The 19746-nt window shown below is 36.3% G+C and overlaps 2 protein-coding genes and 1 long non-coding RNA gene across 8 annotated transcripts in view; 1 reads left to right on the forward strand and 2 right to left on the reverse strand.

Annotated features, from left to right (window-relative positions):
- The window catches only part of LOC125280593, a 42439-nt gene that overhangs the window by 22186 nt on the left and 507 nt on the right, over positions 1–19746 (forward strand). Inside the window, exons 4-5 of one of the 3 annotated variants that reach the window (XR_007187662.1) lie at positions 17753–17869; positions 18480–18643. This is a non-coding gene — a long non-coding RNA (uncharacterized LOC125280593). The remainder of the gene's footprint in view (positions 1–17752; positions 17870–18479; positions 18644–19746) is intronic. The other 2 variants (XR_007187663.1, XR_007187661.1) reach the window with 2 other exon arrangements.
- Positions 4603–12617, reverse strand: slc66a1 (solute carrier family 66 member 1). Its single transcript, XM_048211234.1, is given in 10 exon segments — positions 4603–5350; positions 5933–6118; positions 7496–7588; positions 8767–8927; positions 9242–9329; positions 9489–9618; positions 10800–10887; positions 10890–10970; positions 11141–11206; positions 12473–12617. Coding segments are annotated over 8 exon segments (912 nt in total). The 5' UTR covers positions 10969–10970; positions 11141–11206; positions 12473–12617; the 3' UTR covers positions 4603–5263.
- Positions 13136–19746, reverse strand: part of trim33 (tripartite motif containing 33) — a 29609-nt gene continuing 22998 nt past the window's right edge. For 2 of the 4 annotated variants that reach the window (XM_048211230.1, XM_048211229.1), the window contains exons 17-20: positions 18546–18620; positions 16900–17052; positions 14085–14135; positions 13136–13883 (exon numbers count right to left, since the gene is read on the reverse strand). In XM_048211230.1, the coding sequence (XP_048067187.1) occupies positions 13665–13883; positions 14085–14135; positions 16900–17052; positions 18546–18620 (498 nt within the window). In that variant the 3' untranslated portion in view covers positions 13136–13664. The remainder of the gene's footprint in view (positions 13884–14084; positions 14136–16899; positions 17053–18545; positions 18621–19746) is intronic. The other 2 variants (XM_048211232.1, XM_048211231.1) reach the window with 1 other exon arrangement.

Genomic DNA, 19746 nt, shown 5'->3' on the forward strand with positions numbered 1-19746 from the left:
AGGAAAAACAACATAGACGTGTTTTTCCAGGAACAACAGGGCTGCTGATATGAACCATGGGGTAGAATGAGGAGCTTCCTGAAATGAAAAAATGTGTCAGAGACTCAAAAAAGCATAGGCAGGATTTTAAGGAAGCATTAGCACAAAAGCCACGCAAAGGTTGTTCCGAAAGGTAGGCGGCACAATTACACAGCTTTAAAAAAAAACAAACAAAAAAAACCTTCTTTTAGCCAAATTCAAAGGCATCACACATATTCAAGGTTGCCAGGTCTTCGTAACAAAACTAGCCCAAAGGCCAATCAATAGTAGCTCAATGACCATACCATAAATATCAAAACTCAAAATATGCCACTCCCGTACCTAAAATACATATTTTACAGTCACTGTTATGCAAACTGAAAACCACTATATTGTAATGATCACAAACACGGCACAAATTAAGGATCCTGGTGACACTCCTTCACAAAACGTGACGTGTAGCACAGTTTTATCTTTGGTACTAGAAGATAAAATATTTCAATACAAGCATTTCAGTCAAATATAATTTATGCAATATGTCAATCCTTTAACCCAAGGGGGAAAAATAAACCTGTGGCAACAGTTTAAACGTAGCCCAGTTCAACTTGGCAACCCTGCACATATCACTAAAAATCCCATAATGCATTGCAAGCTCAATTTTACACAACATTGGTCTGCTGTGTTAATAATTAATAATCATTTTCATTAATTGAAATAAAGCTGAAATAAAATAAATGAATGAATATTAGAAATGTTGCTGGAGCAACTAACTCAAGTTCAAGTATTAAAAAAATGACAAAAACACATTGCTAAATTGCTAAAACTAAAAACTGAAATTACAATGAAAACTGAAAATGTGGAAAATAAAAGCAAATTCAAAGTACTAATAAATACTATAATAGTATATAAATAAGCCTAAAATAACACTGATGGATATTATATGAGGTTCTTTTTTTAACTGCGTTAGAAGATAGTAGGGTAACCCACTAGGTTTTTGAATCCTGCATTTATAACAAACAAAAAATGTGTGCCCTGTGCTGGCAAAATGAGTTGCAATAAGCAAAAAAAAAAAAAAAAACTTTTTCTATTAAAAAATTATGTATGATTTGTTGAAATCTGACAAAAAAATGACTGAGCTACACCTGTTTGAAGTCAATAGAGTCAACAAAGTCAATTTTGAGAAAAACCAAATTAAAGTTTTCTGAAGGTTCCAAAACAAAATCACCGAACAACTATACCTTAAAATCCCTGGTAATAGCACCAGATTTGGCACAAACCAAGACAAAACCCATATCTATGGGAAAAATATATATATTCAACTTTTTTCCATGATTTTACAATTGTTTGATTAACATTAATGAAGCAGACAGCCTATATAATAAGACCTACTGAATATAATGTTACACATCAGATGTTTTTTTTTTTTTTTTTTTTCCAACAGTTAACCAAACGTTCACTTAAGACATAATGTTTGTATGAATGCTCCCAAGACAGAAGTTTTGAAATAGTGTAATTCTGTGTAGCTACAGTGGGTACGGAAAGTATTCAGACCCTCTTAAATGTTTCACTCTTTGTTACATTGCAGCCATTTGCTAAAATCATATAAGTTCATTTTTTTCCTCATTAATGTACACACAGCACCCCATATTGACAGAAAAACACAGAATTGTTGACATTTTTGCAGATTTATTAAAAAAGAAAAACTGAAATATCACATGGTCCTAAGTATTCAGACCCTTTGCTGTTACACTCATATATTTAACTCAGGTGCTGTCTGTTTCTTCTGATCATCCTTGAGATGGTTCTACACCTTCATTAGAGTCCAGCTGTGTTTGATTATACTGATTGGACTTGATTAGGAAAGCCACACACCTGTCTATATAAGACCGTACAGCTCACAGTGCATGTCAGAGCAAATGAGAATCATGAGGTCAAAGGAACTGCCTGAAGAGCTCAGAGACAGAATTGTGGCAAGGCACAGATCTGGCCAAGGTTACAAAAAAATTTCTGCTGCACTTAAGAGCACAGTGGCCTCCATAATCCTTAAATGGAAGACGTTTGGAACAACCAGAACCCTTCATAGAGCTGGCCATCCGGCCAAACTGAGCTATCGGGGGAGAAGAGCCTTGGTGAGAGAGGTAAAGAAGAACCCAAAGATCACTGTGGCTGAGCTCCAGAGATGCAGTCAGGAGATTGGAGAAAGTTGTAGAAAGTCAACCATCACTGCAGCCCTCCACCAGTCGGGGCTTTATGGCAGAGTGGCCCGACGGAAGCCTCTCCTCAGTGCAAGACACATGAAAGCCTGCATGGAGTTTGCTAAAAAACACCTGAAGGACTCCAAGATGGTGAGAAATAAGATTCTCTGGTCTGATGAGACCAAGATAGAACTTTTTGGCCTTAATTCTAAGCGGTATGTGTGGAGAAAACCAGGCACTGCTCATCACCTGTCCAATACAGTCCCAACAGTGAAGCATGGTGGTGGCAGCATCATGCTGTGGGGGTGTTTTTCAGCTGCAGGGACAGGACGACTGGTTGCAATTGAGGGAAAGATGAATGCGGCCAAGTACAGGGATATCCTGGACGAAAACCTTCTCCAGAGTGCTCAGGACCTCAGACTGGGCCGAAGGTTTACCTTCCAACAAGACAATGACCCTAAGCACACAGCTAAAATAACGAAGGAGTGGCTTCACAACAACTCCGTGACTGTTCTTGAATGGCCCAGCCAGAGCCCCGACTTAAACCCAATTGAGCATCTCTGGAGAGACCTAAAAATGGCTGTCCACCAATGTTTACCATCCAACCTGACAGAACTGGAGAGGATCTGCAAGGAGGAATGGCAGAGGATCCCCAAATCCAGGTGTGAAAACTTGTTGAATCTTTCCCAAAAAGACTCATGGCTGTATTAGATCAAAAGGGTGCTTCTACTAAATACTGAGCAAAGGGTCTGAATACTTAGGACCATGTGATATTTCAGTTTTTCTTTTTTAATAAATCTGCAAAAATGTCAACAATTCTGTGTTTTTCTGTCAATATGGGGTGCTGTGTGTACATTAATGAGGAAAAAAAGTGAACTTAAATGATTTTAGCAAATGGCTGCAATATAAGAAAGAGTGAAATATTTAAGGGGGTCTGAATACTTTCCGTACCCACTGTATATGTGTATATCAGGATTGCACACTGTCTGAGGTGTCTTTGTGCGCACACTTTGGATCTGTCAGTCTGCATGAGTTAGATCGTTTTGTGTACATCAGCATGAGTTTGAAAAACACATTATATTGGTCAGACTCATGCCATCGAGAATTCGCTATGAATATTCACAAAGATACCAAACTTGTGCTGAGGGAAGCGTCAGTCGTCAAGAAGCGAGCAGAGAAAAGCAGCATTTTTCATGGTTAAACGAATGGTACTCCTGTCAGAATACGTACAAATAAAAATACTTTTAGATGTTTAATTGCTATTTGGAGCATTGGGATCGCTAGACGAGGGCTTAATGAACTAATTGTTGTAAAAACCTCAAAATAGACCAAACTTGACATTTTTCACTTGTTTCGCCTGTAGCTTGAAATTAGCCCGTGTGCATTCTGAATCATTTTGCCAGCATGGGTCACGTATAAATCTCAGGTTTCATTAACTTTAAATCTATCCTACAATATGTAATATATTTGGAACTAAGCATTATCATTGAGATACCTCAAGATTCTCCAGCAGATGAACATGACCTTTGGCTTTCGTCGAAATGCTTCTTTAACTGTGATGTGCAATCCACTGAACTCACATTCAGCTCTGACTGCGGTTCCTTATTTAACACCCACTTGTCAAAATCTAGTCAATTCCTGAAAGATTATGCATTTTCTCATTCATCACATTACTGAAGCAAAATGAGTTGCAAAAGCAGTTTTATGTTGATTATTTGCTTGCAAAAAAAAGAAAAATATGAAGATGTAAAGATTGATTTATGGGGATATTCCTTAGACATGATTTTTAGAAAAAAATTCTGGTTCTTGATTGTGATTGGTTGAGCTGCATTCGAGACCACTGTAAATTACTCTACAAACACCTGTGACCTAATTACATCAGTATTACTGCGCCACTGCATCTGTGTTGCATGGCAAACATTTAGCTTCTGAAGAACTACATTGTTTGGTGGAAGAATATTTTTTTTTATAAATAGCATAAATTTTTGTGTCTGTGTTTATTTTATGAAACCTTACCAGGTATGTGGAATAACCGGTTTATAAAAGCAGCCCTGTTACAGCGTAATTTACAGTGAATTTAGAACAGCTAAAAGGGTTTTTTAATAAACTGCTCTAAATTCAATGTGAACCACTGCTTCTTGTAGCTTAATGCTTTATCATACTGTATTTTCCAACCCTAAACCTACCCATAACAGAGAACTTTCTGCATTTTTACATTTTCAAAAAACATCTTTTAGTATGATTTATAAGCTTTTTTCCTCATTAGGATCAAAAAATGTCCCCATAAGGAAAAGTATTTCAGATATTGCCATCTTTGTGGGGACAATTTGTCCTCATAACATAAGGGTTACCTGAACCACACACCAAGAGAAGAAACAGATCAAGCAAGTTTGGCCTCAGAAAAACAAAATTCTTTAGTGAGTGTTGTGGCTGGGATACAGAACAACAAAAACAAAAGGCACAAAGTCAAATAAGACTTAAAAATAAGAACTTCAATAAAAGAAGTTACCAAGTGACGGACAATGCAGTACAAAATCAAATCAAAGGCCACAATATAAAGATTAAAATCTTTACAATACCAGAACATTTCTACAATAGATTACATGAAAACAGCCTATCATTACAGTACACAGATTGACAGCGGCCCATTTTCAGTTTTTTTTTTGTCAAGACTGCTAGAGCCGCTGAATGCAACGTTTATTCCACTGTACAAAAGAAAATTTACATGATTGCACGAGTTGTAAAAAAACAAAAAAAGATTTTGTGAATTCTGAAGTACAGTACAAACATTACAAAAGTGTTTTAATAAGTCCCTTTGGTGCCAAACATTGAACCAGTTAAGAATGTTAACTATTTACCATCAGACCAAAAATATCTTTAACCACTGACACTGTGAGGTATAAAACCTACTGATAAAAAAAAAAAAAAAATCTTAAAACTATTAGGGGGAAAAAAAGTTTTTTTTTTTGTCTGTCAGCTGTGGCTGTGGAAATGTGATGCTCAAAAACATCTCCAGCATTTCATCCAATCACAGCAGGAATGAAAATAGTTCAGTTTTGGAGGAGAGCAGCTGTCTCTTCATCTCCATCTGCAGAATCCCGAGGAGATTTGCTGTACATCATGAACTGCACGGATATCTGAAGAAAAGTGTTAAGGCAAAATTTTGGAAAATTATTCCTGAATGAATTTAAACAAGGCTCAGTGCTCATGGGATTCTGACAAATGTGCTTCACATGAAAGGAAGTCACATGACCTCAGAAATGTAGTTGGATGCTTTGGCAACAATCAGAGTTTTGTCAATATACGTGACCTCAAGTGATCCAGAATGTCAAACATACAGTGGCTCAAACATGTATGCAATTTTGAGGCATGTGACCTTTGACTGCATGTTGTCAAAACAAACTTTCATCAATTAATCAATTTATGAAATTTAACCAACACAGTTAAACCTGGTGCACTGTATAAAACATTTATCCATTATTATATTATAAAAATAAAACATTAATATATTAAAATAAGCTATTAAAATAAAGCCTGCTTTAGGACTATTATGATTTTTTGTATGGCACTATTCTCACAGCATTTCATGAGTCTGTTAAGTCCTCCATATTCTTATGTTTATAATGCATGCAGACATTTCACATCTTTTCGTAGCTGTATGATCCTCTCCCAGCACCTCACTAACAGCTCAGTGGTGTAAATGTGGCTTTAAAGGATACTATAAGGTCCAGCGAGAGCGTTCCCAGGCTGCCGATGAGCCAGGGGAGGTGGTGCACGATGTAGCTGGCCTCTCCCTGCCCAGGATCTGGGTTCTTCAGTAGCACACTGATGCCATACGTTGTGTTTCCCAGAATTACCAGAGCAAACAGGAAAAAAGACACGCCCTCTGTTGACTTCCTCCGAAACTGCAAGACAGCAAGATATATTTACATTACACTAAGAAGCAACAAATGTATATCTTTAACTTACAGATCTGAGGGCATATGAACCATGAAAATGTTTGAATAATATCTGTAGCTGTACTAAATGCATTCATCAAATAACACTTTCGCTGCCAGCGTTTGTTAAGTTGCCAGCGGCAGCATTTTTGTATCATATTCAGTTATTCGATTATCAACACTTGAATGTGGGTACATTATTTTGTGCTTTTGTCAAGGACTTCATCTGGATCAGAACTATGATCAAAATATAGATGGAGTAGTTTGACTCATATTCCTCTTCATGGGTTCAACATTTTTCTCAGTAACTTTAGGCAGTTTTGTCTTATATCAAAGTCCCTTTAAGACAAGTCGGCATTCAAGTGCAGCTCCTGTCTCTTTGAATGGAGAAAAATCAAATTCTCCAAAGCCGTTTGCCAAGCTTTCGATTAAATTTCAAATTTGAAATCGCCAATGAAATCTGACAACAACTGTCTCATAAATTGTGTTTCTAAATGCTCAAATCATGACAAAAAAAAATGGCATTTTTCAGGCTGGATCAAGCCAATGTGCATGCGCAGTCCTAAGTGTGCGTCTCAATAGGAAGCGTGCGTCTGACTGTTTCTATAGCAACCGGAGCTTCTAATGGCAGCTGCAGTGACGCAATGACTTTACCAATTGACTGGCTCTTATTTAGGAGGCAGGACTTAGTCCGCCATATTGTGCATTGCACTTACTCCCATTCAAAACAATACGAGTGACGCATCTTGTGTTAATTCTATAGTCTTTGCTTATATGCTGTTGAATGATTGGCAATCATGTTCAGCGCCCCCTAATGTATAACAGTGAAAACACAGATTCACAGAAAAATAGAGAGGAAGTATTAAGTCACAAATGACAGAAAATCTCATCAATGCCAGGGAAAGAGTTAGGCCAAAGTCCCTTTAAGGCAAGTCATTTCACTCTGCGGCCATCTTTGAAACGCCTCTTGGGCATTCAAGTGCAGCTCCTATCTCTTTGAATGGGGAAATATCAAATTCTCCAAAGCTGTTCACCAAGCTTAATTAAATGTCATATTTGAAATCACCAATGAAATCTGACAACAACTGTCTCATAAATCATATTTTGTTTCTAAATGCTCAAATCTTGACACAGAAAGGAATATGAGGACTCACCCTGCTTTAATAGTCCTAAAAATATACTAAATTGTTTTGCAAAAAGAAGAAAGCCTATTTTTGTTTTTTGAAAAAAAGTATAAATTCATTATAATTAAACTATAAATCAATTGAGATGTCTTTCTTTTAATTATGATCTGGACATGTTCTTGATTGATCATGTGAGAATCAACATCAGTGTAATACTTACATTAGTGTACATCTGTGGTAATCTGGAGCATAAATAGAGTACTGAAGACAAAGAGCCGATGACAAAACCTATAATCTCCTTTGTGGTGAAGGGCTGAAAAACACGAAAACATCAAGTCCCAAACCAATGCTGAAACCACGTAAATTAATTAATAGTGATCGACCGATATTGATTTTTTTTAACCGATACCGATACCGATTACTTGCATGTTTATGTACCTGATAACCGATATGCAGAACCGATATTTATTTACTGTTATATTTCTGTTTTTGACAATTATTACAACACAAATGAGCTGAACAAACCATTTTATTTATAACAATCACTCCCTCTTTGCATACAAAAAAAAAAAACTTTATATTTATACACAAATAAATAGAGGGGTCTGAGTCCAAAAAATTAAAGTGCACTGTTACTAAGTGTCTTTGTTTTAAAATAAAAGCTTTGAGGTAAAAAAATAAAGCACAAAAATGATTATAACATATTGGTGGATGCCAACTGACAAAGTGCTGTTTGACTATAACTTAATCAACCGCGATCGCGCATGGAGATAATAAATAATTAATTTCCACAAAGCGGTAGGCTATATTTATGTGTATTAGCGAAATAATTGTTATGTAGTAAATGATAATATAATCTAGGGTGTTTAAACAAGATAATCTTGTCAAAAGTTTCATTCAGTGGCCGTGGTTAAGCCTCCTGATCATCCGTCAGTTGCTAAGCAATATGAACGAACTTTTTCTTCTAGACTAATGGTGAGCAAATACAACAGATAGAGAATTAAATTCAGCGCTTTTATTTTCAACATGCACTCATTCATGTCTGTTTTATTTAATTCATGTAAAGTTACGTCTTTTTTTTGGGGGCAGGACATGACGAATTACACTACGTGACTCAATGAGTTCGTCTCAATTGTTTAGAAACAAGCTGCATAAATTAACTATATCAGGAATTTATGTCTCAGATCTCATTTGTGCATGTTTGTTATATTAAATAAAGTTGATTAATTAAAGCAAACCAAGTAGAACATATACTTTACCTGTGCACTGAGTTGTTGTTGACTGATCTCCTCAGACGCCCGGGCTGCAATGGCGGAAATCTCAAAACGGCCACAAGATGGCGCCGTAAATCGGCGAATCCGATATTACAAAACCGATACCCGATTATGGAAAAATGCTTAAATATCGGGAAAAATATCGGTAAACAGATACATCGGTCGATCACTATTAATTAAGTGCAACTCAACTCAACGATAAAAGAACTCTAGTCACCTGCACCAAACTTTTGTCCCCCTCCACGGCCAGCAGTGCCCGACCCTTGAACCCCGCTGGCATCTGATCTTCTAGGGTGGAGCCGGGGAGGCTAAGGAGGGGAGATGTAATTCCCAGAAGACACAGCATGCTAACTGCATTCAGCAATGCACTGTTACTGTCTACAGAGGAGAAAGACAGTTCCATGAATCAGTGTGTCAGGCATCAGCACATTCTCATAACAGACTGTGAAGGCCGAGGGTCAGGGAGGAATATACAGTGATACTGTCAGAGGCGTTCTTGAGCACTGATGTTATTGTTAACTAAAGCTATTAAAATCGTCTTTGGGAATTTAAATAAAACTGAAATAAAATATAAATATTAATATTATATTAAATAAAAATGAATTAAAGCAAGGTATGTCCTTGAAAGCAACCAATTACTTACAATACATTTAACCAACATTACAAGTCACAAGGTATGGTTTCCAACTCACCCCTAGATGCTTTATTCTTTAGTTTATAGTACATGTACATGAACAGCATTAGCAAGTCTGCCAGGACGTAGTAAACTGCAGTGTATTTCTAAAGGAGAAACAAGATGATAATAAAACCAGGCATCACTTAAAACTACAGAAAAACTAGGATCAATCATGAATCAATTAGGGTGATTTTCCCGAATATACGTATTAATTAATTTAGCAGAGATTTGATCCAAATCGACAAATGAAAAATGTTCCTTACCTGTAGTGGAAGTTGATCTGCCAAGAACGATCCAATAAGATTACACGAATCACCTGCCAGCCACAATAACAGAAACCAAATAGACAGAGCTTTGTCCATATTTCCTGTCTTGCAGGAACTGTAGTATTGCCTACATTAACAGACAGGATGATTTCTCATCATGTGGAAAATGTCACTTTACATTTATACACTACCTTTCAAAAGTTTGGGGTCGGTAAGATTTTTTTTTTAAATGTTTTTTAAATATGCTCACCAAAGCTGCATTTATTTGATAGAAAAATGCAGTAAAAACAGTAATACTGTAAATATTTGTACACACAGTTCAAATATACTGGCCTCCAAAAGTTTGGAAACGCCCTAGAAAAGTGGGGTTTTGGACAATATCGGCATGAATCTTTTTTAATTTGTGATAATTTTGCACTGATAATTTATTATACATAGATTATGATTATACATAGAAAAAACTTAAATTTTCGATTCATCAAAATATCCACCATTAGCAGCTATCTGACCTAAACTGGGTTCTAATTGGTTCATTGTATTCTAAACTTAATTTGCAATCAGTTGTTGAAGCTATTAAGGTGTGCTGACCCAAAAAAACTTTTACAAACCTGGGCCAAGTTTAAACCAGGCATCACAGCTGGCAAAGGGGCATGTCTGACTTTGACATGATTATATTGCCATTATTATGTAATCAAAATAAAAATTATTATTGCTGGTCTTTAATGATAATGTCAAGTTACTGTAATGTATTTGCAGCAAAAAATGATAAGGATTTATGCTGATATCGTCCAAAACCACACTTTGCCAGGGGTGTTTCCAAACTTTTGGAGGGCAGTGTAACTGTTTTCTAGTTGAATATTTTTTAAAATGTAATTTATTCCTGATATAAAGCTGAATTTTCAGCATCTTCAGTGTCACATGATCCTTCAGAAATCATTCTAATAAGAAATATTTCTTATGATCATTTTATTATTATCAGTGTTGAAAAAGAAAAAACAGCTGCTTAATATTATTGTGGAAACCATGATACATTTTTTCAGGATCCTTTGATGAATAGAAAGAGCAGGATTTATTTGAAATAGAAATATATTGTAACATTATAAATGTCTTTACTGTCACTTTTGAATAATGTAATATATCATTGCTAAATAAAAGTATTAATTTAATTTAAAAGAAAAAATCTTACTGACACCAACTTTTTGAGTGGTATGATATGATAGTGCCTGAATGAACACTTTATTTCTAATATGGCAAAACTAAGGCATCCACAGAGCAACAGCATCCTCTTCTAAGAATTGGCGTACTTACGGTAGTGAGGACACCATGAAGCAAACTATTGACAGCAATCCCAGAACTACACTGGCGACGTCCCAGCCATCCTGGGCACATTCCCCAGTCCATTCCAAATCCAATCGATGCCATGTGGGCAGAGAGAGCTGAAGTTTCCATCTCCACCGAGCACAAGCCCACCCGACATCACTTGGAAAACGGCAGAAATGAAACATATAATTAAGCAAACAGCCCAGGCGGCATTCTTATGAAAACAAATGTGTTGATAGCAACACAAAGGTACAGTGCAGTTAAAACACTGAGCTGAAGCAGAAGACGTTAAAATGCTTTAATAAATACAAACACATCTAGCTCATTACCTGTAGTGTAGATCTTCGGCCGCTGAGGTAGAATAACAGAAGTATGTCGATCTTTTCCGCAGTCACCTAGAGAAGGAAAACAAACCAGTCGTCAAAACAACGAGGTAATCGCTTAGCGCTGTGATTGGATGGTTGAAGCGCGACGTCATCATGCAGTAAAGAAACCGGAAGCTAGAGGGCTTTTATTTATTTATTTATTTATTTGCGTTGTTAGTGGGTTGAGATCATAGACATAATAAATATATTTAATATATTTATTTAAATAAATAAGTATTTATTATGTATACGGTTAAGATCACTGAACCTCAGCCAAAGAAGTGAATGGCGAGGCAAAAATGTTTGTATAAAAAAAATGCTCATTGTACATTATGATATCATATGCATGAATGAACAGAAAAGTCACTTTATTTAAAGGTATTGTTGTTAAATATTGTTGATATTGATCCAATCCATGTGAAAACTGTTGACTGTTTAAGCCCCGCCCCTTACTTCCGTTCTGCGGTTGTGACCGTTGCGACCGCAGCTGTAACCGTTGCGCTTCTGCATTTGTATATGATTGAGGTGCGTTTCACAAAACCAAACGCCTCGCGCAAGTGCGACTCGTTTTTGATAATCGATTCTTTTGAACAGTTCGTTTAGGAGATCCGGTTAAAAGAACGATTCAGCTTTAGTTTGCGTCATGACGTAAACGCGTCACGTGGTCAATTAAATATTACCGCTGATCTATATAAATCATAAATGTAATTCTGAAATTACATTATGCGATTCTAAATTGTTCTACAAATTATATCTTGCGTGGAACATTTTGTACGTTTTTATAAATTATTAAAATAAGCGCTGTTCCTATATGTTTTAATAAACTGTCATGTAATCAAGCTGCAAACATGTATTAGTATCATTTCTACTCCTGAGTTACAGAAGAACAGCTCGAATGATTCAGATTCGTTCATTTTACTAATCCATTCAAATTGTTCAGCCATTTCAAACCCTATAATGTGCAAGTCGAAGCTTGTTATTTTCGCAATCACTGAATGAAGGAAGAAACTTTAAAGTCTGACTATGATTTGATGATAAATATCATATAATAAATATGCTTGACCTAAGTAACAGTACATCTGTAAAAGTCATTTTCCCACTGAATTCAAACATTGTCCTCAGCATGTCTCACATTTTCACAGATCGGTGTGAAGTTGGTGTTTTTTTGTTTTTGTAGCAGTACACTGTTGATTACAGCTTCGAGCCGTATGTACATTTTTAAAACTAAAAGCTTCATGCGTCTAAACAATATAGAGAGAGAGGTTTAAAAAAAATCAGTTTAAACGTTTTCTTTACCTTGGCAAAGTAACGCTCCGTCACCTCCAGACACAAACTGCTCCGGTCATATCAGCTGATCATCACGCTCGACTTCACAAATGCCCATTCAGCAAAACATGACGCTCAACCGTGACGCAAAAAGAGGATCAAACCTAAAGCAATGGAGTCATTTCGGTTTTTAAGCCATTACCTGTATAGTTTTGACTAAAGATTTTGAAAATGTTCACTATTATTGCCCAGGAAACAAGACACACAGGTTGAGCATTAGTGGAAACATGTCTCGATGAACAAATAAAACCTGACAGTTATCAATTATGTACTGATTAAATCAACTGTGACTCACCAAATAAGTCACTGAAAATGGAAAATGCATAAATATCAAACCATTCTGAAATGTTGCAAATATTAAATTTACTTTGTGTCACAATCTAACACCTATACAAATACCTTTGGCACAGAACACAGTTCAACCTTTCAGTTAAAATCTAACTTCATTATATAGTTGAATTGTCTGAATGCATGTCATGTGATTCTATTGCATTCACTTGTGGAAAGTCATTCTAGTTTTGAGAATTAATTTGGCAAAATAAAATGTAAATTTTGTCAGGTGCAACAGACAAACACCCATTTAATATGCAGCTTTTGAACTAAAAGGGACTGTGATTAAACTTTAAAACAATACAGAGGTCACCGTTTTATTGAAAATAAAGATCAAACTTTCCCCTATTGAAGGGATTTGAACTGTAGAAATAAGAAAATACACATGCAAAAGAAGCTGCTGGACCATATATGATAAACTTTATCATACAACGGGAGGGAGAGATGAGTGTATCATTTATAAAGTATCATTCACAATAGATTTACAAATATAATAATAATAATAATAATAACTCAGTTTAAGAAAGAAAAAAAAAAGAAAAGAATGTCATTTACTAAATCAGACCAAAGCAAGACTATTTAAATCTGTACAAGTGTCTTCATCGACACTCAACGATTCATTCTTCGTCCTCCGATGACAATGCCACAATGCAAGTTTGAAAGTTCTCACGCAGTATGTACAATGTATCGTCAGGGGTGGGGAGAACATGAAATAAATGAAGCATCTGAATCGCATCAGTTCCAGTATTATCCCACCCTTCAGAGAGCAGAATAAGACTGAGCTTGAGAGGAAGACAGTTTATTTCTCGCTGAAGAAGTTTCCTCGGTTTCTTCACTTGATGTGCATCAGTTTCTCAGCGTCCACTTTTAAACGTTTGCGTTTTGGTTGTACCACATCGTCGTCGGAGTCCTCCGAATCCTCTTTATCGGCTTCGACTCGTGTCTCCTTCTCCGCAACTACCGGGAACGTCTGGTCGGGAAAAATCTCCAGCAGTTTTTCCTCAAAGCGCAGACTCACTGCTTTGCCCGCCTCTGCCACTTCCGAGTCGGCCTAGGAGAGGGAGGAGAGGGGAAAGAGTATGGAAAGGTGAGGAGAAAGCAGGTGGAATGCAGGTCCAGGGATGAACGGGTGAGGAGGAGGAAGGGGAGGAGGAGGAGGAGGAGAGAATCACAGAAAGGGTTAAAACTCCCATTTTGGCTGCTTTGGGTGCCAGCACTGCTGAACCCTTCGGTGTGGTGTACAAAACCTTACCTGAACATTACTCTGTTTCTCCTCATCATAAACCTGGATTATTCGAGACATCTAAAAAGGGCAACGACAGCACAAAAAAAGAAAAAAAAAAATACAAAAGAAAGGGGGGAAGAAAGATTTTATAACATACACACAGTGAGGTCACAACCTCATCTGTTTTTAAAAATGTCCAAGGAGCACAATTTTCGGTTTGCTCATAATAAATGCCTTCTCCGTTATAAGGCTTAAGCATATTGCCTCTCTTTCTCTCTATATATACACATGAAAACTAGAAGGGGATTTGCCTTAAAATACTCTTAAAAAAAAAAAAAAAAAAAAAAAAAAGGAAAAAAAAGAAAGAAAATTGGTGCCAGTTATGCTGACAGACCAAACTAAATGCAACGGAGATAAACTGGAGGGGAAAATTACAGAAAATCCCAAAATAGTTAATAATAACGTGCTTCTTTGACATGAACGCCATAGTCATCAAGTCTTGTGAAGACAGTAAAATGTCTCCCACATTTTGCAGTGTTTTTAGACAGGAATAAACATTTCAGTAACCTCATTAAATCACAATGACAGTGTTAGTGCTACAGTTTTTAACATGGGTGTCTTAGAGGATTTGACTATAGTTACAGTTATTTTTCCCCACAAAAAAAAAAAAAAAAAACACCCCATTTTTGCACTTTAAGCATTCTGAGGCCACTGTGAGGAACCCAAACACCCAGATAAAATCCATCCACTTAAATCAGCTAAAGTGGACAAGGAATGTACACATCCTTTAGTGAAACAGAAACAAAAATCCCTATAAAAATTTCATGTGTCAAAAATCACACCTTTAATTTTATTAATGTATTGCCACTGTATTTAAAATTGCAGCTGTTACAGATGTAAAATTAACTGACGTGCTTTCAATAACAAACTTCATGTGACAACATTCAAAACACATCAACTAAATGCTAAAAATTACACCTTAAATGACTTTCTAAGGGATGTAAAACTAAAAATCAGTTGTATACATGGGATGTGATTTTAAATGCAGAAGAGCCAGTTTTAGTTTTATTTTACAGTTTCACAGTCACTAAACACTTTACATACACACTTTAAAGACCCCATGAAATGGAAATGAGAGTTTTGTGGCTTTTAGTCCATGTATGCTTGCTTTAAAGTTCAAGTTATCGATATTAGGGCTGCACAATATTGGAAACTACTGACATTGCGATATTTTGTTTTTCTGCAATATATATTGTGATATGAAAACAATTTCACCAGATGATTTGAATAGCTCTGTTTGTAAAGAATTAATCATTCTAGGATGACTGGAATGATTTTTTAGTGGAGTGCATCTGCGTAATAAAAAAATATATAGATAAATACAACAGAATAAAGATACAAATGAAATAAGCAGTGCTTTGCGTTTTTCAGATAAACAGCTACATATAATCAAAATAACACTGCATAGTCTTTACTGTACAAATTAAATATAATTAATATAATTAAATACAATTTATCTTCATTAAAGCTACAAAAACTGATTTGCTCTCTCTTTTGTTGTTTGATTAACATTGGCAGGTTTATTAGGCTGCTGTCACTTTAAGACGAATGCATGGATCCAATGCAATGATACCCATCCATTTTCTTTCTCAATTGTTTATAACACATAACCTACTGTGCTTACGAGGATACTCATCAAGATGGACATTTTGTCTTAATTTTGCATGCACATGTCCACTTTAGCTCAAAAAGAAGAGAAAACATCAGTCTTCTTGTGCTTGATGTTTAAACTGACAGGACTTAAAAACACTGTCCATCTGAAAACCAGAGGGCGCTCTTGCGCAGAAACTCCAAATATGCCCTGCCGTAGAAGTAGATAACGCATGTCATTCCAGGAAATCCCTATGGGCATCATACTATTGCTGTAGCTGAATAAACAGAAGATTGAAACGCTTTGATTAAACATGACTAATAAACACATGACTGCCTTATTCTGTGTAAGAAGCCACATCATCTCACAGACGCTCAACTGTCGTTATGAAGTGAGTTTGGAGTAAAAACATGTTATTAAATGTTGTATTTTGTTGGAAATGATGTTATTAAATGCTTCTCATGTCTGGAAAGATGTTAGACGCGTGTTGCCTTTTCAAATGTACATTATAAGCGACTCAAACTCGCAGTGCTCTCAGACGGATTAGCATTTGGAGCCATACTTTGACAAGCTGCACATAAAAATAATAATAGCAGCCTTTGCGATTTCATAAATCGCACTAAGAATTACCGTTTAAGCACGATTTCAGTGTTATTTTTCGTATCATGTGATAAATCGTGCAGCCCTCGTCAAGACCCACCCAAACTTTCAGTATTAATATGAAATACATAAAGTTACACTCGTCAAGTTTGCTTCATGGGGTCTGGAATGAATGTCAGAAGGCATGAACGACTGCAAAACTGACATTCATATCATGCATTTGATTGTCATTTTTATTTTTATTGTTCAAATAAAAGTGCTGAACAATAATTAAATGTCTCAAACAAAAACACTGTTTGCAACATTAAAATAAACATCCCTTTAATGGAGTGAAAAAGTGTGTTAGCCCTTTGACAAACACTAGCTCAACATCCAAAAAAAGAAAAGCACTGCTGATTAATGCTCAGCTTGACTGAATTCATTCCTTTAACAGTTAGTACTGGTGAACATACGAGGAAGTAAACACATGCAACCCATCACATGTTCATGCTGTGTTGCTTTAGTGTGTTTCATACTCTCTAAATACTCATTTCTTACATGCAACATCCCATCACACCCCCCAAACAGGTTAAGGACATTCCCCGAACTCACCTCATTATATTTGGCACAATTGCTAAAGACCAGCCGCACGTCGGACACAAACTCTTTAGTGCTCTTGTAATGCAGAGGATGTTTCCGCTGTAGTTTCCGCTTTACCAGGGTCAAATCCATTGGATGCTTTATTATTTTATAGTAATTTGGTACCTGGAGAGAAATCAAGGCTTCAGCATTAAAACTATAATGTTGCAAAACCAAATAATCTGCCCATCGACTCAAGGTATCATATGCGCATCCCAATGAAAAAGCACTAATCACTAGATACTATAATAGTACATAATATCATAATATTGCTCAGCTCTTAAGGGAAATAGTGATTCAAAAGAAACATTTCAAGAATATAGACAGAAAATGGTTCCATCTAATTAAAATGTTCAGTTTTTGCTGCTTATTACAGCTTTTCCTAATATCTAGATTCTGAACAGTCTCCTTCATAAGGAAAATCAGTTCACTCGGCTGGCATTTTCGTAGCGCCTTCCAGTCATGCAAGTACAACTCATATTATAAATGGGGAAAGATTGATTTCTGTTTGTCAATGACTACATTTACATGCACCTTCATAATGCGATTATAATGAGTTTTAGGCAATATTGCGATTAAAATTTACCTCATGTAAACAAAACTTTGATTAAGCTCATAATCCTAGCAAAGACAATCACAGTAGAACATGTGGTATGCCAATTTTAAATCACAATAAATGCGCAGGTAAATACTTTTATGGCATCTATTCCACTCTGACCAAAGTGCATATGTGCATTTTTGGTGTGCTGAAGAAACTGAGTTCATATTGGCAACACTGTGCGACATGATGAATATAATGCAGTATATTAATGTTGAAACATTTTAGGCACATCCAACTGACTGAGGCCCAATACCAAAGAATCGACGAACAAATCAGTAACTGCTGGAAGAGTTTGACCAGTAACACACCTATGTGAGTTCATCATTTGTGCTGTGCATTGAGGTATGTGAATAGCAGAGGTATAAATAACCACAATTCTTAGAGATCAGAACAATGAAAATTCCATGTAAACGGGAGCAAAGAGGTTTGCTCGTGTCATGTAAATCACATTATTGGTGCACATGTAAATGTAGTCAATGTGACATTTAAATTACATTTTATATCAGGAATAAAACCTGACAACAATGACATCATAAATTGTGTTGCCTTAGAAGGCAGGTCCCTATGAAGACAGCAGGATAGCTAACTGTTTTGGAACTGAACTATGGACTACAGAAAGAAGTGAAGTAGTCACGTAAGAACAAAGTGAGGGGGGTATATAAGACAACATTATTACCCGTCAGCCTGATGCATTATTGCATTCACACAATAACGTAATTACGCAAGAATCATATTCCCGCTATGACAAATAACAGCAGGAAATGGCCCAGAGGCTCAATACATGTTTGAAAACTGATGACTGGTGTCGCTACAGAAGTGCATGTGAGTGATGTTGCCGTTTTATAAGCTTTATTGCAAAAGTGTTAATGACCTAGCAGAAAGGCAGCAAATTAAATACTACAGATCATACTGAACAATGGTCTAATTACACACATGTGCTTTTCCCTTTAAGAGCAATTCATCAGAAAAGTCTGCTTTTATGGGAAATGAGGATATTGTGGTCTTGCTGGAAACTCACCGATGTAGGAACAGGCTCTTGAAACTCCGTACTGAGCTCATGACAGAAGACATGCAGCAGCAGACGCTCGCATCGCTACAGAGAGAAGAGAGAAGAAGGTACTTAAAGGATCTGCAACTCTGCAAAAACATTGACTTTGGTGAAAAAAGTTTATAGATTATATCTAATGCTGGGTCACTCAGGTTCATGTTTTAGCAAAGTTAGTATTTTAGAGCCAAATATAATCTCACAATATACTGTATGCATTTTCCATGCATATTATATAGTGTGTCGTGAAGTATTGGGATAAATTAAAATTGAATTTACCTTGGCATAGTTAAATAACAAGAGTTCAGTACATGGAAATGACACACAGTGAGTCTCAAACTCCCATTGTTTCAACCTTCTGATATAAATCTCATTTGTTTAAAAGACCTCCGAAGAACAGGCGAATCTCAACATAACACCGACTGTTACGTAACAGTCGGGATCATTAATATGTACGCCCCCAATATTTGCATATGCCAGCTCATGTTCAAGGCATTATACAATTATTATACAATTATACAATAGCTGAATCATCAGACTAGGTAAGCAAGTAATAACAATAGCGAAAAATGGTAGATGGAGCGATAATAACTGACATGATCCATGATATTTTTAGTGATATTTGTGAATTGTCTTTCTAAACGTTTCGTTAGCATGTTGCTAATGTACTGTTAAATGTGGTTACAGTTACCATCGTTTCTTATTGTACTCACGGAGACAAGAGAGCCGTCGCTATTTTCATTTTTAAACACTTGCAGTCTGTATCATGCATAAACACATCTTCATTCTTTATAAATCTCTCCAACAGTGTGTAATGTTAGCCCGTTAGCCACGGAGCACTATCAAACTCATTCATAATCAAATGTAAACATCCAAATAAATACTATACTCACATAATCCGACGCATGCATGCAGCATGCATGACGAACACTTTATAAAGATCCATTTTGAGGGTTATATTAGCTGTGTGAACTTTGTAAATGCACAGTATTATAGTCGAGAGCTCAGGGGGGCAGGAAGCGTGAGATTTAAAGGGGCCGCAGCCTGAATCGGTGCATAGTTAATGATGCCCCAAAATAGGCAGTTAAAAAAATTTATTAAAAAAAAATCTATGGGGTATTTTGAGCTGAAACTTCACAGACACATTCAGGGGACACCTTAGACTTATATTACA

Source organism: Megalobrama amblycephala, linkage group LG12 (assembly GCF_018812025.1).
Source record: "Megalobrama amblycephala isolate DHTTF-2021 linkage group LG12, ASM1881202v1, whole genome shotgun sequence".
Classification (NCBI taxonomy): Eukaryota; Metazoa; Chordata; class Actinopteri; order Cypriniformes; family Xenocyprididae; genus Megalobrama; species Megalobrama amblycephala.